The sequence below is a fragment of the Phallusia mammillata genome, chromosome 5 (assembly GCF_965637545.1).
Source record: "Phallusia mammillata chromosome 5, kaPhaMamm4.hap1.1, whole genome shotgun sequence".
NCBI classification, from domain to species: domain Eukaryota; kingdom Metazoa; phylum Chordata; class Ascidiacea; order Phlebobranchia; family Ascidiidae; genus Phallusia; species Phallusia mammillata.
Genome location: NC_137256.1, coordinates 6,699,657 through 6,727,107, shown reverse-complemented (window position 1 = coordinate 6,727,107; position 27,451 = coordinate 6,699,657). Strand labels below are relative to the sequence as shown.

The following is a 27,451-nucleotide window of genomic DNA, read 5'->3' as shown; positions in this document are numbered from 1 at the left end:
AATGTGTCGTAGCCGTTGTGAAACCCTCTGGTACTAAAAGGTAAAATCATTTTATACCATCAGGGGTTCTTGACCTTTTCAGGTTTTGAACTATTTTGCCCCAACTTAACCGCAGATTTAAGTAAACCTTGATAGAATGAACCAATATTTAAGTTAAAATCTTCGTGGTAAGATGGTCACGGACTGAAAAAATGTTTTTTGTGTTGCAACCATCAATAAGGTTATTCCAACACAACACGGCTTCCCTTCAAGCTTTTTATTCCGGTATAAAAACAAGCTGAATGTGTTTGTGCACACACACACAATATTTACAACCATATGTCGAATTGACAGCCAATATTTTTACTGTTCATCCAACCGTTAAACTCGTAGTTAAGTTTGTATGTAGCCAATTTCACGTCACCATCTACCGCATTGATTCTATTTATGTAAAAAAGCTGAAATACAAACAGGTAGAGGAGTCATTTGGGCTCGGTGTTAACTAAGACTGTTGGAAGAAATATTGGGCACATGAATGCTCTAATACTGATAGGACCACTGATGTTCTGAGTTTTTTTATAATTTGTTTGGTTCTGTAGGAATCTTCACGTTTAGCTGTCTCAAGCAGTTCAATGCTGTCTTTTATAGATAATGACCTCCAATTCGAAGAAAACGTGTTGTTGATAAACCAGAATTGCTTTACATGGCGTTTTCAGCTGTTTGTTTTTAACCTTACTTTTGCCTTACTAGACAATATAGCTTTATGTAGATTTTACAACACTCCTAATCTTTTTTTTGGCAGGTTAGAAAACAAAACGGTTGTAATCACCGACAAATATAGTTGTACTAGTCATACATCGGAAACAATAGCTTGTGGATCTGCGTTTTGGGGAACATACCATTTCGTTGGTTTAAAAAGATCACGCCTATCATTTATCGACAAAACCGAAATATACGCCAATATTGGAAACCTTTTCGAATCCCCCCCCCCCCCCCAAAAAAAAACCGCAAGCCATTTAAACTATTTCAGCTGACTTATATGTAAATTAGTCTTTGTATTATACAAACTTTTGCGTCGATCGACTAAAACTTTGCGTCGGGGCAACTTTACAGCAAGCGTCGGGGTTTAAATCGACGCTATCAATTAAAATCCTCGACTGTGGAGCTTGTGACCGCATTTAGGACAGAAAAATCGATGCAAAAGATCACAAAATCGATTGAAACAACCGAACAAAAATCCGTCCCTAAAACCCATCAAATCTTGTGTTGTACAATTGCAACCTTTTTAGCACTCAGACTGCTTTGTCTCGACGTTACCTTTACGGACATGATGGAAAAGTACAACAAAGAAAAGCAGTATGGAGTTAAAACTATTTTTGTATACTGTAAGGTGGTTTCGAACTGGGTTAAAAAAACAATAAACTAATACAGGGGTGGCCAACCCGCGGCTCGCGAGCCGCATGCGGTTCTTTGCCTGGTTTTGTGCGGCTCTTACGTTGTCGAAGTTTTGGGGCACTGTGAATATTTTGGTTAGTTTGTGGCGATCTGGTACGAAAAAAAGTGTAAAGTAAAGCTATAACAATTTTGCTTTTGAACAAACTTACTATCGGTATGGCCACAAACCTTGGCTTGAAACTGCAACCTTATGTGGCAAACGGCTTGATTATGATGCCACACTTTCAATTGTTGAACAATGAATGATTGCTCGTTGTTGCGTACAATGCGAATGAGACGCAAGGCAACAGCAATATTTACAACAACTTGATCCAAAATCAATAATGTTTCAATCCATTGTTTTTGGGGTTTTGACGAACGTTATATTTTGTGGGCAGTTTGTCTTCTGGTCTTGAGCGATTGTTGGTGTTGAAAGCGTTAGTGACGTCGCAGTGAATTTAGTTTCGCCACCTTGGGCTTTTGTAAAACTCGACGCCTAAGTTTGGGACTCATACGTGTTACATAAAAATACCGCAAATATTTTTGTTTGTGGGTTTCGTTAAAATGAGATTTTGTGTGTTAGACCAGTGGTCAGCAACCGCCGGTTCGCGACGAGTTCGTTGGCGGGCCGTATACTTTTTCAGTTTAAATGCTTTAAAACATGTATCCCGTGATGATAAAGGATGGTTTAGTGATGCACCGAACTCGCCTAAAAAGGTTCAGGCCAAAACCGAATATTCGGCCACGAGACCGAATAATTTCGGCCGAATCAGGCCGAACCTAAAATCCCCTTTCTTATGGACGTTTTCAACTGAACCTTGTGTTGTCAATGCAAGTAAACTCAATCATGACAAACCAAAATCAATTTCACAATGCGTAAGGTTTACTAAACTTCCAAAAACTTCGGGCCGAAGCCGAACGTTAGAAAACAGCGTATTCGGCCGAAATGTTTCGGCCAACCGAAACTTCGGTGCATCACTAGAATGGTTCCGCGATAAAATTTTAGTTTCAAAAATGTTCCACAGCACAAAAAAGGTTCCCGACGCCTGTGTTAGACAGTGAAAACCATTCATCGTTGAAAATGACTGGCCCGTGGTCTGTACAAGTCAAACTGTGTCATTATCATGTTTGTGTGCGACATTTAGAATAAAGCTGGCTGAGCCCAGGTCTCTGTGTGTGAGGAAGGGACGAAGCAATGAACATCAGTGCATGCCCATGTGTAATGTGGCTCTTTGTGGTAACACAGTAACAAATGTGGCTCTTAGGCTTTGACCGGTTGGCCACCCCTGCACTAATAGATGTGATAATAATTGTTACTAATTTTGGTTTTGTATTTGATGTTTTTATTTAGACTTAAAATTTTGGGACAATATATACATATATTATACATTGATTGAACGATACAGCACATAGCATCAGGTATCGGTACCAATACAGTAATATCGGGCCAACCAAACTAGCAACACAATTGGAACTTAATTCAAATCGGAAAATTGTCAAAGGTTTTGAAAAAAAGAAAACTAATACACAAGACTAGTTAACAAGGTTTCCATTTTTCCATAAAATTCCATAAAATATGTATATATATGTATATATATATTACAATGACTATCAGTGGACATATTTCAGTTTTACAAATGCCGTAAACAAAATGACCAATTTTTAGAAAGTTGATTTGTGGTTGAAACATTGGAAATACTGGAAAACAATTCCTCTAAGTTATAAACCAGTGGAAAAACATTTTGGTAGCTTTGAAAATTGACACTGACCATGAAACAAACCCCAAACCTAACGAAAAAACAGCGTTTTCTTTTCATTCCTAAACCAAAAAGACGATCCTTTTAAAGCCAAAGTATGACGACCGAACTAAATTCAAACAGTACATGACATTTCCCCGTCTACATTTTCAATTCATGACAAAGGTACACGGGGTAAACTAAAATAGAAATCTGAAAATAATTTTGTAGCAGGATTTCCTGACCCGTGCAGCCTCTCCTGACACGGTTTTATCACGAATAGTAATTCGCGGCATGTTTTTATGCACACCCTAATCAGTCGTGTTCTGAATAGTTTTTTATTTGGCCCCACAACAATCCAGGACATGGAATTAAGAGGGTGTGGCAAAGGTATTTTGCGAATGTGGTTTTGAAGTGTAGTGTACCCGGATACTTGTGGTTTTATGTGACACAGGTTGAAAAAGTAGCAAGAAAAGCTTGGCATGGTGGATTTTTCAGCAGTTTTCTGATCATTTATTTGAAACTTGCTTGTTACTAATCAATGGTATCGTTTATGACCTTTATTTGTCAAAATATTTAAATAATTCAAGGCATTAAAATACAGTAGTGTCCAGTGTTGTAAGCGGGCCCGAAATTCGAGCCCGAACCGAGCCGAACCCGAAAGTATAAGCCCGAAGGCCTGCGCGAACCCAAAACGTTTTTGAGAAGCGCGTTTTGGGCCCGAAAGTTTGATTGACAGGCTTCCAATAAAAAGACATGCACGATGCACAATACGAGATAATGGCCTAAATAAGACGTTTGTTTAGCTAAAGTCCAGCAACTAGCTACTTAGCTATATATATTTCAAATTTACTAAACACAGGATGTGAAGTAAGGCTCGAATCAAGTCCGTTTGATAGAAAAACCAAAGCCTGAGCTCATTTTGACTTACCACTTTGGTAGTTCCTATTATTTCCAAGGCTTTGCCAAGGTATAAAGGAAAACCCAACCAGAGTTGTAAACGGACCTGAAACTATAAAGCCCGAACCCTGCCCCAACCCGAAAGTACAAGCCCGATACCTGGCCCGAACCCGATTCGTTTTTGAGAAGCACGTTTTGGCCAGAAAGTTTGATTGACAACCTGTACATTGTAGCCTCAGGAAAAACCAAGCTAACAGATGCCTTGGACATGGCGTTTGACATTAGGTCAGGTCCAGTGGTGGGATTCAAATCAACCGGTTCTATCACAAAAGTCATATTTTTCAGCCGGTTCCGTTACAAAATTCATTGACAGTAATCAGTAATGCTAACTGGTTCGCTGATCTCTTAAAATTTCGCGAGACGGTTCTATAGAATCGGTGCGAACTGGCTGAATCCCAACACTGGTCAGGTCCATTAAAAGATACTGACACAGCTTGTAAAGTCAGGCCCGAATCAAGCCCATTTTTTATAAAACCCAAGCCCGAACCCGGCCCGACTTACAACTCTGAACCAAACAGTATTTGAATTAGGTGAATTCCTAGAAGCCAACAACATCTTCGCGAACTTCTCAGTTGATTTAAAACCATTGAAACCCCAAAAAACCTTGAAAAGCTTTTGTAAAAATCATTGCGGTCAAGTTCTAGTCCCCTAAACGTTATGTCATGTACGCTTGACTGCGTTTAATTGTGACGGAACAAACGTCGTACAGGTGTGTGGGCGATGAGGCGTAAAGCCACTAAAACCTGTCGAGTCAATTTGCATTTGTTGAAAAGACTTTTAAAGTCAAGGACCCTCATCTTCGAGGCTCTAAAAGCCATTACATCATGCGTGTGCAACAGACCAAAACGCCATGTCTGTCGTCTGTACGTTTAAGTGTGCCGAAAATTGTTTCTCCGTGTAAAGTACGCGATGTTATGTTATCTTCAAAAAAGAATCATTTCCTTTTCTGTAGAAAGATTTAGCGTGATTTCATGCAATTTAGGCCCGGTGTACTGGTGCCAAGCCCGATAAAGATTTTATTTTCTCTTAATAAACGCTTAGTTAGTGCTTTGATTAACATTGCAACTGTTTAATAAACGAATCGCCAAATAAATAAAAAAGTTGTCTCAAACCACGTTTTAACGTATTAGTTCAATGTTTCCAACTTTGCCCAATTTGCTCTATGCAATACTTACATACGCTACCCAATGTCAACACTACCGTATAGTGTAAACTCCAGGCAGACTTTCCCAAGGCGAACAAAAATAAACTCAATTACCCTGTTACAACGCAAGTAATGGCGCCGGTCCGTCAAGTTGTGACAAGCTATCAAATCGTACCGTAGCCGACTATACTTTACGCAAGGCCGCCTCACAAGCATTTAGCAGCTAGCATCCTTTGCTTCAGGTATTCTTTGCAGACGAGTTGACGCAATTGGATATCGAACCTGAGATCTCTACATAAGCCTAATGTTCCTGTGCTCGGTCGGCGTCTCTGTGCTCGGAACGTGACAGTCTGCAGCTAATTTTAGCCGATTTGCTGCGTTGCGCTGGTGCTGTCTCTGATTTATGTGTGGACTCTTGTTTGCTAGGTTGTATGTGAATGCGCTTGTGTGTAATTGCTTACATGAAAAGTGACAAATGTATTGTAGAAAAGAGTTATAAGCTAGGCCGATTTAAGCCCGTTTTATTGAGAAATATGCAGGTGCAAAAATGGTTGCATGCGAAACCTTGATGTTTGGTGTTGCAAAACCAGACTGCTTATTGCAACGCTGCTAATAATTTTGTGCCTCTTATTTGTTACTGCTTAAGCATGGTGTTAGTGCAGATCACTTCAAACCTTTAAGTAAGAGTAATAGCACCAAGGTTTTTATTTCAGAAATTCTAAGCGGGCGAGGGCTTCTTTGCTGAAAAAAAAAAATAAACAAAAAATTAATGTAAATTTTTAGTTTTTGTTCGGAGCATAAAAATGTCAAAGGTGCACGTACTCGTATAAATGCCAAAAAATGATTTGCTTTCTTGAGTTCGATGTGGAAGAAACGTGACCTGCGAACAAAGAGTGGTACACTTATGCTGTGGCAACTATTTTTTAGCCAAAAAAACACGTTTTTTTTGCTGCACCCATTGTTACTTGCAAAGTTTTTCTGATTTAGCACGGAACCTTCTATTCTCTGATGGTGCCAATTTTGTCGCTTCAACGATTCAACCTTTTTAGACCAATGTTCTCGAACTGGTTATTTGCACTTAACTTTAAATGTCCGGAAAGGAACCCAGATGCCTCTGCACCTGCAGGGCCAGTTATGTAATGGGGGTTAATAGTGGTAGCGTATCGAGTAACAAAGAAGTTGGTTTCACTCTTTCTGCAGAATTTATCGCGGAAAGGCTGTTACATATTCAGAAATGCATGTCTCTTTAAAGGGAATTCGGTAGTCAGAGTTGTTTTTATTGTTGTATTTTGTGTTTAGCAGTTTGTGGCTTTTACGTATTAGTTGAAATTTGAGGTTAAATTCTGTTGTAACCTTTTTCAAGTAATTAATTTTGTTTAGTTGCTAATATGGATATCTCAACGTCAGGGATTAAGCGTTCATTTGTATGTTTCCTTTTGCCCCTTTGCCGACCTGCGGTAACATGCTTTTACAATTTAGATTTTAATTGCTATTGCTTCATATAACATCGGGCATATTAGCAATTGCCAGTACTGTACTCCTACCGTAGCTGGTATCATAGTTATATTGTAAAATACTGCACAAGCTTTTCGTCCACCAGGTTGCATACTTAACAAAATTTGTCGTTCAATTGGTGTGATTCTACACAAAATACCAATTGTTTTCTGAACTTACGTTACGCTGACGTTACGCCCACCAGAATGGCAGGGCTTCTTCTGAGCAATGAAGTGAAATATTTGCGAGTACACCAGCAAAAACGTACAGGAACAACGGGATACAATAAAATAATTACATAGGGACAAAGGTTATCTAAGAAAAAAATATTTATTTTGTGTTTGTAACGTGCGCACCGTGCATCTCGAAATATCCAAACGTCAGGCCTTGTTTGTCTGATGGAAATAGAAATAATTTCCTAGACATAATTTTGCATCCGCTTTTAGTGTAAGTTTTTAGCGTCGTTTGTATATTTCCGTCCGAGTTGCAACACGCATGCGTCGCATTTAGCCGCGTTTATCTTGACTTCCGACGCTGTGTCGTACGTCACAGCGCCTCACGGGTCGCTCGCCTCGACGCAAATAGCTGACGAACGCGTTGCAAACAAGATTGCCGCGTCCTGAAGTCAACTCCCAAGCCGAAGCTCAACTATTCGCCACAAAAACTTGAAAGTTTAGCCTGGGGCGACGTTGTTCTGCTGTAAAGCGTCGTTTGCTGCCTTGCACGAAGTTCGCAGTTCCACGCCTTACGGTGTCAGCTAATAGTTTCAGTTTTCCTGGTAGATAGAAATGTCAGTAACTGGGCGTTACTCGGTGTGTAAAGTGATTTCCTTAGCTTTTTGCTCAGTTTTGTTGAACGTTGGGCGTGGTGCATTTTTTAAAAGTCAAGTGCATTTGTTTTGTATATTTTTAAGTTGAAAGAAATGCAGTGTTGTCGACCCTCTATTGATAAGTATATGTTGTAAAACGCTGGTTTCAACGGAAAATACTTATGTTGTAGAAGACTACAATGTTGTCAGTATAAAGATTACATGTTTTTTGTTTTGTTTTCTTTTGCAAACGTTGAAACTAACCAATAAAATGCACTGCTTTTTAAAGTAGTATATAAATGTTTTACAATTTAGCAGTAAAGTAATGATGCGTCAGACGAAAAATGGCTTCAATACCTTTATGGTGAGTGTATTATCTATTTAAACATAGTGATGCTTTCTCCTTTGTGTTGACATAAACGCTGAAACTTTGGAATTATTGGCATATAATGTGAAACTGCGACAAAAATGCGCCCACTATGTTGTTATTTCCTCTCCAGTCCTAAGATCTTATCTTTATAATTGGTTGATAGGTTGGCTATCGAAGTTTTGCAGAGTCATGCAAGTAACTGGGCGCATATTTTTGTTTTTTTTTTGTACAAAGTGCTAACCAATTAGTTGTTGGGTGATAACTTTTGTCATATGATGCCGTTCGTTACTAAATAGAACAGATGCACGGCCCGGGTCTTTTTGTAAATTTATCATGTGTGACGTGTGCAAAATGTCCACTTTCCATTTACCAAAATAGCAATAGATTGAGCAACCATTAGAGCATGACCACTTAAATCTATATGAGTCATGGTTTATATTTGACATGGTCTAATATTAGAAACATTTTGGGAAACCAAAAGGTTGCAAATTGTCTGTTAACTGTCGGAACAATTGAATGAATCGGGTAAAATCAATTCTGCAACCTTGTTGTGTTGCACCATAGATTACATAACCGGTGGTTTTTGCTGGATAATACGATTTGGCGACCTGTTTTTAACAAAACATGTACTTCATTATTTGATACCTCGCTAAAGTTTGGTCCAAATTTATTTGACGTTCAACAGTATACACAAGGCCCAAAGGCATACAAATTTACGATGCCCACAAGCTACAGCCTTTTGCAAAGTTAGGTTGTGCACGCGTGTCGCAACACAACAAAATCGACCATATTGATGAGGTTGTTATTGGTCGCACTGTCTGTGTGTCTATGAAGAAGTAAACAATTTCCTTCTTTATCATAAGAAATTGCTGCAACTTTACAAATTATGCGGCAGAACATAGACTGGAGGTTGTTATTTTTTTAAGACACATTTTTATGCATGATTTTACGTTTATTTAAATATATAGCTGCATTATGTAGAATCGCTGACGACTGGGCGGTTGTTGGAAATGGGGAGCACTTCCGTTTTGAAATTCCATCCACCTAAAGTTTTTTTTGCCGCTGACAAGAACAAGAAAATAGTTAGATTTACTTTCAGTGGCGTTTACGACAACCCCACGTCCATAAAAGTTCTTGCACACTGAAATGTGTGTTTCTTGTTTTTTGCCATGTAAGTACTGTTGTGACAATTATTGGGTAAAACGCTTTGAGTAATATGTGCTACGAGCATTTCACTCATTTTTCTAATAGGGCTAATATAATATTTATTTTGCCCAGGTAGTCAAAGTTTTTTAGACAAACACGCACAATTTCGTTTGTGGTACAACCCCATTAATACCAACACCCATCTCAGGTCTTACCACGAAACCATGACTTATGTAACTTCCTTCTGTGCGGCTGCAATGCACACAAAACAGAGCAGCGCATTCACGTTTTTTTGGACAAATGTATCGTGATTTACTTAACTTATTTCTACCCAACTTGCGATCACGCCAAATATTTTACGACATACAGGGGCATTTTAGTTTTTTTTTATTCGACTTTGTTGCTTTTTTGTTGTTTCCGTGTTAATCGTGATTGAACTGTAAAAAAATGTGGAATGTTTTTTTTTTTTTTTTGAAAAATCGATTTAAATTGGATCGGTCAAATTGACTTAATTTAAACATCGTTTAGCACACAGTATAAAACAGACCGCCCCTGTCTAACAGTTCAGAAGTTTGGTGCGTGTGAGACTGTTCATGGGTCATTTGTTTCAACTTTTCTTGCAGTGTACGACAGTAGGTCGAATAACTAAAGTTTGTTAATTGGGAAAAACTTTTTAGTTCAAAGGTTTTAGTTATCCTAAATTTGTCGCTGTATATCGTAGTTTTACAATGTGATTTTAGGTTCTGGCTGAGTGTTTACACTTTTTGTGAAAAAATGACCGTGAGTCGTCAAAGTCACTTGCTTTTTGGAAAGAAGATTGCAAAATGAAGCAAAACTTCTTACTTAGTTTTTGCGCCCACTTTGTATAATACGAATGTATTCATTATGCAAATACTGCAAAGAAACTAGATTAATGCCATTAATCAAGCGTTCCCATTCAGACCTTCGTGCAACATTTTAGTGACACGTTATTTAGCACTACCTTCGATATGAGTGTTCGTGCATCACGTGGGGAAATAGGGTAAAAGCCGGGAACCCATTGTATGCAAAACAGCCCCAAAACCAGTCACGAAAAATAACACGAGGTGATACTATTACGTAGCTCACAGGGGGTAGGTTTTTTTCCTGGAACGCGGGCGACACTTTAGCGGAGCCTGTGCTGTCACGAATGTTATAATTTTTAGGATGAAAGAGGAAGGTGTGATATGTTTCATTATGGAAGCTTTTTAAGTTTAGGCCATGTGTAAGTCTTCTTAGGGAAACTAAGAAGTGTACTGCTGGCTGTTTTGTCGCTAGTGTGAGCTTTTGTTTGGAAAACAGCAACACTATTTGCAAATATGAATATGGTTATAGCTTTGTTGATGTAAAAACTTAAATATAATGAAGACTAAAAACTTATTTTATGTCAGTACACTTTACTGCAAACAAAATATGGTTCAAAAACGAATAACTTAAAATATTTTGTAAAATTGCTAAAAAATGGTAATTGAGCTGTCATGATTGCCTTTTCACTTTAGGATTTTTCATCTAACTTCTGATCACGCCATGATATATTCGTACACTCATATTAGTACCATGTTTTTAAGCAAAAATGGTTAAAAACGAATTACCAAAAACAACGTATCTTCCGTACAATATTGCATAAAATAGTTTTTTTTCACTTAAAGGTTTCCACATTAAAGTTTCTTATCTCATTGTACATCAGTTCACTTTACTGCAAACAAAAATGGTTAGAAAACCACAACTAAACTAATGTATATTCCGTACAATATTGCATAACATAGTAATTAGGCTTTTTAAATTGCCTTTTCACTTGAGGATTTCCCAGCCAAATTCAAGGTTTCACTTACACTGTGTAGACGTAAACACTCTTTTGCACACCTGCTAACAGCGCTTGCTCTCACCTCAGTCAGCACTTCGGCCCGACTGCCTCTCTTAAGATTTTAAGTGCCCACTCAGACCTATATAAGGGTTGTCAAGTGCTGCAACGATGTGAGATCACTTCACGTCATAACGCGTAATAAAGATTTTCACGTGGGTGTATCTCGGCTGTTGAGTAGTTCCACTATGCCTCTTGTTTTTATGACTTTAAATATATCTATTGTTTGTTGTAATGGACTAGTAGCACGCTTTAGCATAAGTTTCTAAGGTTGTTGTTTTTAGGAGTTTTTTTTAAAGTCGGTACCATACATGTTCTTAACCGTGTGGAAATTTGATAAACTTCGTAGGTAAATAAATGTAATTAAATAGCTTCTTTTCTAACAGCTCAGCTTTCTAAACAGTGTTGTGTATGCGCGCTGAGTGTGCTTGGGGTGTGATTTTTATTCTTCGAATATGCAAACGAGACCTAATGGCATTTCAGGTCAGGTTTTTTATATTGCTGTTTGATATTAGGAGTGTTGAAACTACCTTTAAAAGTTGCAATCTCGACAAGCCCAGCAACAAGTATAGGACACTGCAGTGTATTGGGCCTGTTAACGGACTGGCCAGAGCGTTTCCAAGCTGCAAAACGTGATGTTTGTGCGTTGCGGTTGCGATATAGACTGGTTGTCTGACTCGTGAAGGTTATGACGATTGTAAAACGCAGTACCGATTGCTTTCTTTGGCACAACTTCCATCGCCAAAGTTCTTTGTTAAACTTCACTTTTTAGAGACCTCATTATCCACGAGATCATATTAGTTTAGTTAAGCATTGCAGTCTTTTAAAATACGTCGTTTGTAAAAATAGTTGTGTTGGGTTTGTTGTTTTAACTGAGTAGTGTTGCTGTATTGGCCATTGTTTTTTGCAGAAATTTTGTTTCAGCTGCAAATAGTGCACACTGGTAAATCCCTAGCCCTAAGGTTTTATTAGTGCAGCTGGTGACAAGACATTGGCCGACATACAACACTCTTTGTTGAACTTAATTTTGTTTTTGGAAAGATTGCCTGTTTAGAGACAAAATAAAACAAAGCAGTGATAGCTCAACTACAATCTCTTGTGCTTGTGGGCAGGGTTTTTTTTAAGGTTTGGTTTGGGTGACCGCTAAGTAGTTTTAAGAGACCGCAAGTGTTTCATTTAAATACCAAAAACTAGCCATTTCCAAATTTTGGGAAACCGCTGGAGAAATTTGACAAAACACCTTAAAAAACACTGTTTGTGGGTGTTCCGAAACAATATAGAAACCGATATGGAGTAAGCTTCACCCTCACATCACAACTTAAAAACAAATTCAATCATGACAGCTATAATCGAACACTCTCACTTTGAAACTTGAAAAATCCGGATTGATTATTTAGTATGATGAACCAAACGGTTTAAATTGAACTAAATTGGCCTGGAAAGTTAACACCAGTTGCGTGGAATATGTCGTCGGTCTACTAAGCATTTTTTCGCCACTAATACGTCTTAAACGAACTTAAATTTGTGTCAAACAAGCGTAAAATATAACAAATAAATCTTTTTTTAACATGTGTGTGTTATTTATGAAGCTATATTTCCTGGGACTTATTCATAAAAGGGGTTTTGTATGAAAAATAGGCGAAATCGTTTAGTGTACGAAGGTCGATCTTATTTCCGCGTCTACTCGCCAATAATCAGAAAGATCACGGGACTATAACTTATAAGTGCAGTCGGAGTTGGTGTCACGGGACGCGCTTTGTCGATCGCAAATGCTTGAAACCTTGTTGAATTATGCATGTGATATTCGTCGCTAAGCACATGCTGCTTTGGCTTAACGTTTCCTAGAAATTGTGGATGGTTTGCTTTATCTGGACCTAAACGACTATAAATGCCAGCCCGGATGTTTGCGAGTTTGACGCGTCTTTTGCATCAAAGTTTTGGATATACTACACAAAATCCACCAACAAACCTTTATGTAGATATCTGAAAGAATTTGAAATCTTCTGAAAAATCTTCCTTACGTGAAAAAGATCTGGATCTTATAAATTTTAAAACATGAGACAAAGAAAAAAGAAGCATTTGTTTAAAAGGGAGTTCTGCTGTACAATTGTGGACATTTAAAGCTCCCTTTTTCTGCAATTGTTGACCATGTTGAGTTGAAAATTCCACACAATGCTTCCAAACAAATGCAAAATAGGGCTTTTATGATGAAAAATGTATAGCCTACATTGTGGAATTATATTTTTTACTGTGTGAAACTGTAGGAGATCAAATTGATCCAGAGTTCGATAAACGAATTGTTTGTGTATGCAAAGTTACAGTTACATATGGTGTACCCAGTATTGCACAACCGTCACCACGCCAAGATTTTTAAGAAAAATTTTGCTTGCTTCGGCAAAACCTTGCGAACAACTTCCTTATGCGGCTTCCTTGACCCCCTTTGCAGTTCGCCTGACATTTTCCCTGTTCCTCCTCCCGAACTTGCCACGACATTCGCTTCAGTGGAAATATTCCTGCAGATTTATTTTTGTGCAACAGGCCTTGCCCCTTGAGCAATAGTTTCAATATATGCAGTGGATGCCATAGTTGCCCAGTCATTGTGCATACCAACAGAATGGAAGTGTCAAGATACTCTTTGAAAGACTGTAAATATTAATAAAGCCTGATGTCGTCGAGGATTTTCTTTGATGTCTTTTAAGTAACTTATTTAAATTAAATCGGCGTTCACAAACATAAACATTTAAACCGCCAAGTGATGCTTGTTAAAACCATGCTTTTGTTCATAATCCGTACCGTTTTGCTGTGGTGACTATACAACAGATGTAGACGTGCAGAATTCACATTTTATGTAGCAAAATAGTCGTAAAACTTACAGCAGGGCAGTGTTTTTTAGGAAGTTATGAACTATGTATAGACGGTAATGTTGTAATGTTAATGAGTCGTTACATTGTTTTAGTGTGTGCAGTTTCTGTTTACTTCTGTTTAAAAGAACTTGTTGATCGGTAAGGCGCATCACAGTATTGGGGCAAACTATGAAACTAGGCAAAAAATACTGTAAAAAACAGTTATGTTTGCCAATATAAGCTCACGCCTGCAAGATACAGTTGTGGATATCTTTTCCTGCTGGGCGGACAGCTTACTGAAATAGACGTAATACGATATCCGTGTGTAGCTAAAAACTACTTTCGTTTTTACAGAAAATACTTGCGGGACGACGACAGAATACAGCTAGCACGGCAAGCGTTGGTCTATTGTAGGTCTGTTTTGCACAGAAAAGTTTCTGAGCTCAAGCTTTTTGTTTCTCCAAATCGGAATACTCGTAAATCTGACCTTGGAGTTGAACCCAAGCTTGGACCTTCCTTTGCCACAGTTGGAAAATATATTCAAACAGGTTGGTATATTAAATTGCACCAACCAGGATAAATGATTGTTTGCAAAAAGTAGAAATTGAAAAAGTTGTAACTTTCATAAAAAGTTTTAAATAGAAAATTAAACTAGTCGAATTTTTTTATTTGGAAAAATAGTGGAAATATTGACAACGTTGTAAAATCGTTTCCCCCGTCAAATATTATTACTTGAAAAAGGAAAAAATGGAATATTTTAGCTTAAAGGTCAAAACGTATTCTGGTGAGTATCAACAAAGCTTCAGTACAATTCGATTCTATTAAATCCTGTGTTAATTACTCCATTCGTAATTTATGGAGAATAACCCAAGTCTATCAATCACCACTAACGCAATTTCAATCGATGTTATGACGCAAGTAGTAGTCACTGCGTTGGTATTTAGTTAAGATACATGCCTCTTATGATTAGAACTACTAATTAAGCACATGTCTCTCGAATTAGGGCAATTTGATCCACTGGAACAGATTACAAACAAATGAATTCTTCAAATGGAGAAAAATATGAAAAATCGAATTTTGCTCTGAAAAGTCCAAAAGTTCATTTAAAAGTTGTTTTGCCCTATAGTAAGTTGTTTCCACCTTTCTGTGGTAAACGTCTAGTCTGCGGAATCCTACAATGGTTCTTTACCGTTTGTGCTTCGTAATCATAGCAAAACGAATTATAGCAGTAAACATGAATCTTTTTTTACAAGTAAGCCTAAACGGTCACTAATTTTTCCTTCTGTATCGTACCCCCTGGTTGTGTTTAGTAGCCTAGGTAAAGAACCCCTAGCCTAAGCCAACATGGTTAAAACTGGAGTGTGCAAAACAAAACAACAAACTACTTTGGTATATCACGCATGTATTTTCTCCATCGCTCTCCCGATTTTGTGTAGGTTATATCGCTCTATATCTGAGCTAACTGCTTCAAATATTACGCTTTACAAAGTTTGACAACAAAAATACTTTTCGCACTACCTAAAATCGTAATTTTGCAATTGGCCTTTTTAGTTAAAACATTTGATAAGGCTCCAGAATCCTCCGCGTGAACTGAAGACCAGGGATGAGGTGTGGGGTTTTTGTCGCTGCATTTGTCTCGTAATATTTACTAAATAACTATTGTAGTTTGTAACCATAGACAAATATTAGTTTGTATGAACAGCAGAAACATGTTAATATTTGACTAACGCCACACTAATACGCAAACATGAGCGAACCAATTGACACTTGACCTAATGAACGTATGAGGTTTTCTTTTCCAAGACGTATCGTGGCACAAGAAAAAACAAATGCATGCATGACCTAGCTGGAACTTATTATAGTCATAACCAGTTATAATCACAGTTACGTATCGCATTAAGCTTTTCTCTGTTTATTTAGGGCAGCCAAGCATGCCATTCTCTTCAATGACAACGGTAAGATTTTACCTTTTGGTTCGTACCTTTAAATTAAATTAATGTACATTTCCCCACCATTTTAGTAAATAGGTCATGGAGTGTAAATGTAAATAGGTGATGTTTTCCAACCTCAATATATTCAAAGATAAATCCCGTGTTAGTTTCTGGTCCATTATCTCCCGTGACTTGCAATTACCGGCGTGAGTCATACAGGAAGTGTGTTGACTACAAGCGGTCCAAAAAATTTGTTGTACTGTCTTTAAAAACTTTGCAAAACCTGTTTTGATCTGTGTTGTTTGTCTGCTGATTTCCATAGTAAGCTTATGTACGATTTCTTTGAATTGCCTTTTCAACATTTTTTTTCCCTTGGTGATAAAAATCAATAATACTGAACTGTTAAAAGCAATCACCAAGTCGGTCATAGGTACGCAGCATCAAAAAGTTATGGTTAGCAAGTCGAAGGCAAAAACAGTGTAGATTAAATGTGCTGCAGCTACACAGAAATGTTTTGATGCAGGATCGTACAAAACGGTAGAGTGACTCTTACTTTAATGTATAAAAGTTACTTCAACTAAACGAACATAATAGGTAATAGCGCGGGAAATAAAAACTTTGATTTGTCAGAAAAAAATGTTAAGATTTGATAGAAAATAATTTTCCAAAAAATGGTTGCTCGGGGCTCATGCTTAATGTAAACGTATCTATGTGAAATAACATTTAAAGAAATCAATTTCTGGTCTTTTCTCCGGGTTGAGCCAAAAACAAAGGGGACCTCCTAGCCAGCTTGCAGCGTTACAATATGCCGCAAACGAAATCAATCACCCACAATCAAAACCGTGCTCCTGACGAGCTCGGTGCTGGTAATCAGCTGGTAGCGATCGAGCAACGTGCTACTGTCAGAGGACGTGTCAAACAGAGCTTCCGTATCGTGTTTAAGATCACGTTATTTAGCGGATATGCGCCGATAACTGAAACTGGTTACATTGTGACAGGATATTCACGACAGCACTTTGATGGGTTAGCTTGTAAATGCGGGCTTGACCTTATGTGAGTTGATTTTTTTTCTCTGTAGTCGTGCATAGGTTAATGACTCTTGTTCAGTTTTTACCACAAGGGCATTTTCCAGGTCCTGCTTTGCTTGTGTTACTAAGAATGTCGCCTTGTTTTTATTATGTCATCCTTATTCACTTTCCTTTTCAAAACCACATGGCTACAGCGAACAGTCTATTACGAACATATTTTATACTTAACTATCTTAAAGGTGGTAGAGTGAGAACTGAAATCACGTTTTGACCACGTTAATGTGGCTAGACCAAAATTTATTGTAGGCAGGATAACGGGCAGTGGTATTTCTCTCAGCAGCCGGTCATGATTTCATCGACCTTTTTGTTTAGCCCGGTTCGTGATTGCTTTGTCACTTCCGTGTTTCCGATATACTTTCTTGCGCAACCGGCATTGTTATGCTGGGAAACCCTATTTCTATTATTAGCTGCCCATATCGGACCATGAAAGTGCAGAAGCGTGCACACAGCACTATCCAGCAAATCGAAATTCATTGTTCGACCAGCTTGGGGATAGGTTGGGAGATGTTTAGCTCTGCTTATAATTTACTCGCACGTATTCAGGGTATGTAAGCGAAGCTGGTAATACCAAAACTGTAAACACTATATATGAGTTAATCTCCGAATCTAGCTTGTTTTATTTGTTGTTGTATCTTTTTGTCGAGTAGGAAAGTTGCTATAAATTTTTTAGTAAATTTTTTTTCTTGACGGAACCTATAGCATATATTGGGCAGTCATTGCAAGTGGGTCATTAAATGCGTTTGAGCCTTTTGTTTCTTTTTGACTCACCTTTTCTGTACTGCCAGGTCATTTGTAGTGGTTAGGGAGTATAAAATGTCAATTTTTTTCGGAGCGATTTCACACCCTTGGTTAACTATTTTGCAATTTTACGTGCAGCATGGCTTTTGTTTGACCTTGCAGCATAACGGTTATCATCTCAATACAAGCGATTCAGGCCGGAAGTTAGAAAACCACAATGTGGGGTTGAAGACAGGGTTAAGAACGTAGCTGCTTCGGGTCGCGTCTAATTTTGCATCTAACAACTGGTTCTTTGTAAAGTTACAAACAACTGAGCACCTTTAGAATTCCACATTTGCGAACTGAGATGTGTTTTTTTGTAAAAATTAGTTGTCAACAGTCCCTAAGCGATTGCAGCAAAATGTCTTTACTGTGTGAAAGTTCTTTTTACGTTCAATCAAAATTAAAACCAAATCGATAAAATCAATTCAGTCGTAAACCCATTGCCAGATTCACAGGTGCACCATATTAGCTTTCGCGTCACGCAGAGTGGACTGCGTCATACTTTATGTTTCCCACAATCCATTTGCGGTGTAATCAGACCCCTCCATCATCGATCTTCATATTTTGTAGCTCGGTCAAAACTACTACCTTTAAACCACACGTAGTTAACTTCTACTTCCCTAATGATACGCTACGACGAATGTTTTGTCGTGGTCTTTTACAACCCAACTGCCCATTACTGAAGTTTCAAGGCGTTACGTTTGAAGTCCGCGCAGGTAATAATCGTCGTATTGAACTCATTATTACCTCAAAGACGACTGTGTTCTTTGAGCCTTCGCTTGATGCTGTGTAATTAGTTTTGTCTACTTTTCCAAATCAATTTGAACTGAACGCACAGTGTCAACAATATTGAGTAATGTTAAGTGAAATATGTTTATTTGGAAATCACGCAAAAAGTCAAATTGTGCAACAAACAATTTTAAACGGCAATGCAATACAAACTTTTAAAAGGTAATTGCCTTGTTCTATAAAACACTACATAAGTTTACTTCCCTCTTGTTTTTTGACTAACTGCCTAAAAACACTATTTACGAGAGATCGTTGTACATCAATTGTCTAAGGCACATCAGCTTATTTCCTCCATCTCTCAGCAAACAGAGAATCCCGTGTAATTCGAGTTCGTTCGAGCAGGTTACACGAGTCTAACCCCGGCTACTTTCCGTATCAAATTCCTGTAAATGTCTTTACAGTTTGTACAAATAAATGTTTCCATACATTGGTTGGCATCGTATTTAGGGTGTAAATAGACATTTTTAGTAATGTAGATTTAACGTTCGGTCGTACAATGCCCTTTTTATCTCGTGTAACAGGTATGTTTCCCGTGTTTGCGTGCTTTGTTTGCGTATCGAAAAAGATAAAACTAGGCAGCGTGATTTGGAAGGCATTCACGTGATTTTGGGTTACTGACGCTTTTATGCAGCACAGCAAGCCATTTATTAATTATTAGAGTGGTTTCGATTTATAGCGATTCTGTGGTGACACAGCGTTTCAGTCCAAATAAAAAGTGTCGTCGTGCCTATCGACCTAAGAGCACGGCGTGCCTAGTAATCACTAAACGGGCTCGCAATCCGCGATATTGTTTGACTAGTCTCATTTTTACGCCCACATCGGTGGAAACGCGACGACCGGTGCTCCTGTACTGTTCACAGCGAACGGCGCGGACCATGCTCGTCGTATTTTAACAGAATGGCGGACTGAGCGACCAGCGGCTAAAAATAGACGGACTGTTTCCGCCTGGCAGAAGGCGCGATGATACTGTAACGACGCGTGTCAATGGATTAGTAAACGTGTGTGTGCGCGCGGTCACATCGGCTTCACGCGTTCGTCGTACGTCTCGGGAACACACAATTGTGGGCGTTTGTTTCGCTCTTGCCACAGCTTATCCAACTTTCGAAGCGTCGGACAGGTTGCTGGTTTGACTGTGACTGGTACCTTATTTATTTGGGAAAAAATAGAGGTAAAATGTGTCAGATTTCACCTTTCAGGACTATTTTTCTTGTTGTATTGTTCAGGTTCAGAGTTCAGACTCGAAGTGATATTCAAAATTCAAACATTTCAACACAGCAAGTTTGAATAGTAAGGTAGTTTTACAAGGTTATGAGTTATGCTCATGTTTTTTGTTTGAAACTTGAAGTTAGTTTAATTGTTTGCCAAATAGTATGTATAGTCATGTTGTTTAATTGCGCACAAGTTAGAAACAACAGCAGCCAGCAACCGACAAAACACTGTTGCTTTTTCCCATGGGCTTATTGATGTTTGTCTGTGTTCGGCTTTCAATTGATCTTGTGATGTTTGGATACAGCTTGTTGATTTTGTTAGTTTGTTAAGTTTTCATAAGATTCCTTTTTTTATGTAGTTTCCTTTGTTTTGTTTTTGTGTTGTCACTGTGTAGAATAAAGTTCAGTTGTGTATTTTGTTTATAAAGTCCGACAATTTTGCAATACTTACACTTCTATTTGGAATCACAAAGACAACTTTAACAAAATTTGACAAAGCTTTGTTAACAAATTTTGTCATTGAGCAACAGTATTAATCATCCATGCCATTTGCAAAAATACATTTGTTGTTCTTTGTTTGTTAACCACTTAACACTATGTTTTAATATTGATTGTGTGGTGCTATGTCTTTTTTAGGAAAGTATTTTGTCACTAATTAGAGTGTGATTGGAATCTTAGTAAATTTTGTTGTGTTATTCTATGCATAAACTAGTGTTCGTATTATCCACTATCTACTAGTATACACCAAATAGTAAAAATAGTATAAGCAGTGATTACCATTGGCCAACCCTAAACTACAGTACTAGTCGTAAAAACAACCTGGAAAAGTTTGCAGTAAAATGTTTGTTAATGATTAGCAAAACAATAGCTTATTTTGAGCTCATTTGCATTAAAATTTAAAAAGTTTGATGATTTTATCTTTTACAACACCATGCAAATCTATTGAATTTACACAATTTTGTACAAAAGTAAATCACATATGTAAAACTTCTACCAATTAAAGAGTTAAAAAGTAATTAATATGATATCCTTGTGCAGTGCTGTTTCTATCCAACAGTGGCAGCCAATATTATACAGACAAGCCATCAATTATACATGAAATGGCTGCCTACATTTTTTTCCAACCTGCAGCATTTTTCATGGAATTCCTCTCTCATATTTTTCCATCCTTCCATTTGCTAGCATCAATTAATGAGCGTGCCAGATGTGCGTGGGCGCAAAATAAACATGTGCTGTACAGCACCGGATTAATACATTAGCTAAATATAATCCTATGAAGAGAGCAAGTCACCGGAAACAGCACTCTTGTTGATTTCATCCAACCCACGCCGTGTTCCTCTCTTTGTTAACCCGCTACAGCGTTGGCGTTTCCGACCTGGTCTCTTACTCTGGCTGTGACGTGAAGATGGAGAAAAGCACTGTCCAAGCAGTGGTTATAAGTAGTAATCTAATATGAGGTTGGGTAAACTTAGAAGAGACAGAGAGCAGTATGATTTGGCTTTTTGCCTATTTTGGCGATGACCGGTCGAAATTGTTGAGCAATCTTTTGGGAATGCTGGATTTGTAAAAAAAATGAGTAAAAGCTTGTAATATTAAAGTATGCAACTTCGAAAATGGATGTATGTAGTATTGTTCAGTTAACCAAGAATTTTCGATCTGCCTTGTGTATAGCCAGTATTCAGGATTTACAACGCAGCCCTTCGTGAAAAGTACCGCTAAAACTTTGTGCTATTGCCAGTTTCTGCCCGGCATTGAAATAGATTGGAAATATGCGCCGGGTGCACGTTGGTTGACTCAGAGGATGTCCACTTAATCGGTTTGCATACAATGTCCTGTTATTCACATTTTCACTGGATTAGCATTAATTGGATGGCTGTTGTCGGGTTGTAAGTAAAATATATTTTGATGAGATACCTTTCTAAGGGTAATCTACAGGTGAGTTTTGTTGTTAGCTATGTAGCATCAGGAAGGAGTTTCTGCTGTTAGATTCAACCTCAAGTATATAGTTTGGTTTGGCAATCAACTGTAAGGGCTTAGCCGAATTCTGTAGATTTGTCTCTTAAAAACAAACTTAAATTTTGCTCAAGTGTTATACACTAGACTGTGTTGTTTTAAATCATTGTGGTAGGCCTACCAGAAATTGTACTTTTCGCACAATATCGCAATAATGTAACGTGTAAAGACATAAACAAATTTTTGATAAATTTCAACTGGTACCACAATGATTTTTTTGATGAAGTGTTTGTTGATACAGTTTTTTTGAAAATTGTTTTAAGTTTCTCTAAACCACTGAAAAGTCAAGGCTAAAAATTCCCCGCCGTTTCCTTAACGTTCTAGCTGTCAGAGATGACTTCAAAAAAATTAACCAGGACGTGACGCATATTACGTTGACCCGCTTCTGACAACACATCACCCAAGTATACGTAATTGCTGCTAGCAGTGCCAACGTGTATGTTATACGTGCCATATGTTGCTGTCCTTTGTATTCTGGTTGGTGAAAACCAATGCCTACATTTGCTAAGGTTTTAAGTGGCTCTGAAATAACATTATTTTTCTATGCCGTGTATCGATTAATTCGTCACAATGATCATGGCCCAAAAATCAATAAAATTGTAGGTGAATGTCCAAAACCTAAATCACCTCGTCAGCCAACATCGTTTTATGGCAATGTTTTATTTGCATGTCACTTCGTACTAAAATAACCTTCGGTCCTTTTACCATTGGGGTTAACAAATGTAGGTGAAGCTAAAGTAACTACACTTGCGTTGACAAAACGGGGTAGGATTTCTAGACATTATAGAAATCCCCTTGGAACTGTTGGCTACGAAACAAAAAACCCACGAAACTCACTTTAGCACTTGGCTTCACCCTCTAGTTGAAGTATACCGTGGTTATGGCAAGGTGAAAATAAACTTTGACGTGGTTTTGAATGATTCACCTCGAAAATTTAATGTTTTTCGGTACTTTCCGCTCATTAACACACCGTAGTTCTTGTGGTTTCTCGCAGCAGGAAACTGATCACTTAAACAACACCTGTAACCAATTACTAGTAAAGCAGAACAAATACCAGCCATTCTAAAGCTAAGTTTTGTAACTACAGTTCTTTCCCGGAAGCGAGCCTGTTATGGGTGTATTGATTAAAAATGCAATAAACGGAGGTTGACCAACGGAGAAAGGCATTCGTGTTATTTGTTGAGGCCTTACCTAGAACCAAGGTCGTATGGTGACATTACAAAAGTCAAACCGGGCGACTCTATTTTAAGGCTTGAAGTGTTTTCCTAGAAGTGTGGGTTGTGGGAAAGACCTTGGATTACATGAAACCTACCGCATATTTCGTAATGCAATGTTTCGGTTTACACAGGCGAAATTTGTAATGCTCTGTGTTCTGTGTGATATTCATTGTACATGGTCAAATCTATTGTGTTAAGATTAGTTTTGTAAATTTTGTTCCTAGCTAAGGAAGCCTTTTCATTTCATGTTGTACCAACAGTTCAAACACTAGAGGTCTACAGTTTGCTTTTTGCAAATTAAATCAGCGTTATGTACCTTTACGTTTGTGGTCTATATCTTTAAACACGCAATCACGGAATTTTCTATTAATAAAGGCTATTGAGACGTGGTACCTTTATGATTTGCTAACCACTCGCGCAGTTGGCTCTAGATTCTTGTATGCAGTAAAGTTGTAGATGACGCTATCGTATACGTGACATGTCTAGGGTATATTCACCTGCTCGGGATTGAGAAAAATGACGGGATTTGAGATGTATTGGCGTCCACGAAACCTGCTGGTCACGGACTTTGTTATGATTTTATTTTTAAGAGTTGTTGTGAAATAAAGTCGTGTGATTTTTTTGGTGTAGACAGCGTGTTTTATCGTGGAAAAATGATAGTGTTTTATTGGAAAAGTTTGATTTCATTTTCCACACTTATTGAAGCAAATTATAGAAAGCCAAGGACAGTTATTTGCTCATTTTAAGGTATAAAAGTTATATTGGTGAACACACCCACATACCGCCTCACTGGGTTTCATTTGACAAATTATCATTATGTGGAAGGAAGTTGGTAGCTTGCTTCGGAAGCACCAAATTACTTTTAAATCCTTTGCAGTACCGGCATTAGTGTCTAGATTTGTTTACATGTTCACAGTTTTAACCCGAAAATTGGAAAGCTTTTGGCATTTTTGCGCAGTTCATAGCACAAAGCTGGTTAATCAACCCGCTTCAAGCTTGGAAATCGTATCATACAAGAAATACTTCACACAAACTAGTTTCTCAATTCAAGCTAACTGCCTAAGAGCCTTTTGTGGGTTATTTTTCAAGCAGTCTTGTTTACAGCTGTAGTTCCAAGCAATCGACTCGAAATATCGGTGACGTTAGAGCAGTCGTTCTATATATTGTCGTGCGACGTGGAGTTGTTTTCCAGGCTTCTTGTTATGCTCAAAACCGTATCGATCATCGATTGACGTGAAAACCGATGTTATTTATACACACGGCAATCAAGGGAACAAGAATGAGAAGGTTTTCATCAACCGATTCAGCTTTGGGGTAGGATGTGGGAATAAAGAATGTGTGTTTAGGTCAGGGGAAGTTTGGTGTTTATCTTGGCGTCTCCACGACGTCTGATATAGCACTCAGCGTTCTATTTAGATATTCTGCTTAACTTACATAAAGGTGTAAAAAAGGAAGAGAAAGTCGTAGTTTATGCTTCGAGTGTTCAGTCAAGGAAGGCTGTCAGCCTTTCCGCAGTGAAAAGCCGCAACTGAAACCCGGCGTCAGAAGATTCAGTCAGTTATAAGTGGCATTAACGTGCAGTAAATACGCATTGAGTCTTAAAGCTGTACGCAGGCATATTATGCACTTACTTTCTTTGTTGAAGAAATTGGTATTTTGCAGCGTTAAAGGTGCGAAATGTGATATGATCGAAAAGGTGCCTAAAAATAGGTATAGCATGTGCTGGAGCAAATGTCATTTGAAGGCATAAACAGTTTGTCCGCCGCATACGTGAAGTCTATAAAGGGCGTTTCTACTTTTGTTCGCTTTTCGGTGCCGAAGTTTTAAGCTACACCCTGTAAGCTATTTGCATACAGTTGTGGACAGTGCCAGTATGCGTAGGGCCTAAGTCTGTGGCAAGAATAAATTGATTTATATTTTGCAATTGTGTGCGCGTTTGCAGCGTGTGTGGAGTTAAATATACATGACTATTTGTGTGCTGTGTGACGTACTAAACGAACATCTGCTTGTGCTATAACTATTACAGACAAATTCGTTTCATTTCCCTTCTTAATTTTGCCGGTTTTTACAGCATCCAAATTTGCAGCTTACGTTTTGAAAGACTTAAAGTCATCTTTTGAATGGGTCGGACAGGCCACAAAGAAAGAACTTGCATTTTCATGCAAGGCATTCTTCATTATGCCGACAGGGCTTATGAACACCATTGAAATCGTTTTTCTTAATTACCAAAATTCCAGTATAAAAGCACATCTGAAGACAAACGCTACTTTGGCGTAGGTTTGTTGATTGTTTTGTGGTTGCCAGGTCAATTCGGGTGGTCTAATGCGTTAGCTTTGGATGTAAACAGCTTTTTCTTACCAGAGGAAGTGATTCGTCAGGCTTAGGCATTTGGTGTGCACCGCTAATACACAACTGAATCAGATGAATGACGAGTCAGACACATCAGTTAGCCCAGTTGGCATCCATTCCAGTAGTTGGAATACGTTTGTTTTTGGAGTTGTCTTGCCAAAACTGTGTTTGTCAGCCAGGGTTAATAGTTTATTGTAACTAGAAAATTAAATAAAAAAGTTGGCTTTGTTAGTGAGCTTAATTTTGATGGTCATTTTTTTGACTACTTGCTATATATGTAGAGATAGTAGTATTAAAAAATGATGCTGTACCTAAAAAATGTACAAAATAAGTATGTCAAAATGTACACGTAGAATCCATATGTGTCTTGCGCAGTGATAATGTATATACATTAAAAAGTGACATCTTTGATTTTCAATTTAAACTGGTCATAATACTTCTGGCAAGGTCGAACACTTTAATGATACTTGAAAAATAGTTGATTGTCCGGGATTAAACACCTATGACGGGTTGCTAAATGGGATATTCTAAAACAAACACAAAAGTTAACAATCTGTACTATTTTAACCAAAGTTTTTCTTTTACGCAGACTGCAAATCCTGATAAGAGCCATAGAATGGACAATAGTGATATAACCGATTCCTGTCAAACTTCCTCTGCTGTGGAGGAAAGCCTTAATCTTGTTATGGACGCGTACAAAGTATTTCAAGATACCCAACGTCACCCGGACTCCACAACCAAAGTGGACACCAGCGTAGACGAACATGACGTCACGCAGCAACGTCTTCTCGCCGACGCTTATCACAAATACACGTGTTGTGTGGCGGTAGGTACTGTAGTACTGGGATATGGACATGCGTTCCAGGGATGTTGGAGTAGTTTTAAGGTGTGCGAATGCCTGGTAGCAAATACACGGCCCTATTTATAACTTGGCATGTGTATTTGCGCGGTTGAAACTTGTGGAAAGTATCGCGGTTTTACCCGCGCCATGTTGCTAAGTTCACAGGGGTACTGTTATAGAGTTAAAACGGCTCAACAAAGCGAATATATGCTAACTTGGTGAAAGGTTAAATGTTTAAGATTTTCAAATGATAAATCTTATTGCTTTTATCTTTATACATATTTGTCTGGAGAACTGTTTTGTGCAAATATTGGCAAAAGGTTTATCGACCTACACTAAAACCTAAAACACGGTGAAAATGGTGGGATAGTTTTCTATGTCCAATAGGCTTAATATCCGAAGTAGCCCCTTTTGGATTAGGTGCATCTCGAGTCGACGCAAATTTCAGCTGCGTGTCGTGTTTCGTTGCGACAAATTTGCTATATTTAGCTAAAAACACTAAACGCGTCGATATGCGACAACTCAAAAAAGTACGTTTCCCAAACTACTCAAAATCATTTTTTGATGTGTTTTTATTTAATAAGTACCAAACGTAAATTAAATGTTCGATTCGCCGGCCGCTGCCTAAAGGGTGTGGATAAGTTTTGGGTTTTGTAATGATTATGTTGCAAATTTACGGCTTCAAGAACAAGGAATACATTTTTACAAAGTAATCCAGTCACTTGGGTTTGCCTGGCGGGGCCGAGCTATTTATAACTATATAAAGGTGTGAGTTAGTGGTTAGGTTTGCAAGGTATAGGGATAGCTGTGGCCGTTTTGTGGTTACAAATGAGGTTAATCGGAACAAAGTACTAAATTGTAATTGCAAAGTGGAAATATCATTTTTTGAGCATTTAAATGATAGTCAGCAGGTTTAAAAGTCTAAACCCAAAAGACACACGTTTGTGATCATTTTTGTAGTTATTTTTCTAATTCCTATGTGTGTTGTACAGGTTCATTCCTCAAACGATGATACAGCCACAGTCGCCTTACAGGAGAAGCTTCCAGACTCACTTGTCGTCCCCACATTCGAACAAGCCGTCAGGTTTTGCCAACACCGCGCCTTTGTCAGAAAACAGGTGAATAATTTACAGATACTCAATCGCAATTTTGCTTGATATTTTTGTCCCAAGTGCATTTTAAAGAAAAGACCTAACGATTTCAATCGGCCCAATTTAAATGTTTAAAATCGATGATCCCTATTTGGAAAAAGGTTTGGGTGAGATTGTTGGAAGTATGAAGTTCAATTTAATATTTTTTTTCACCGGCATCCTTGGATGTCAAGATTCTAACTTCATTGGGTTTTCAATGGGTTTTCGCTAAAGATTCATTGTGAAGCAAGCCCTGACTTGTACCTACCGTTCATGGTATTAGTGCTAATAAAAATGTAAATACATTACCGA

General features: G+C 38.1%; 1 protein-coding gene across 2 annotated transcripts in view; it reads left to right on the top strand.

Annotated features, from left to right (window-relative positions):
* Positions 1 to 27,451, top strand: part of LOC145227914 (calcineurin-binding protein cabin-1-like) — a 53,060-nt gene that overhangs the window by 22,310 nt on the left and 3,299 nt on the right. For both annotated transcript variants that reach the window (XM_080092875.1, XM_080092874.1), the window contains exons 38-41: positions 14,148 to 14,341; positions 15,714 to 15,748; positions 25,758 to 25,994; positions 27,002 to 27,127. In XM_080092875.1, the coding sequence (XP_079949001.1) occupies positions 14,148 to 14,341; positions 15,714 to 15,748; positions 25,758 to 25,994; positions 27,002 to 27,127 (592 nt within the window). The remainder of the gene's footprint in view (positions 1 to 14,147; positions 14,342 to 15,713; positions 15,749 to 25,757; positions 25,995 to 27,001; positions 27,128 to 27,451) is intronic.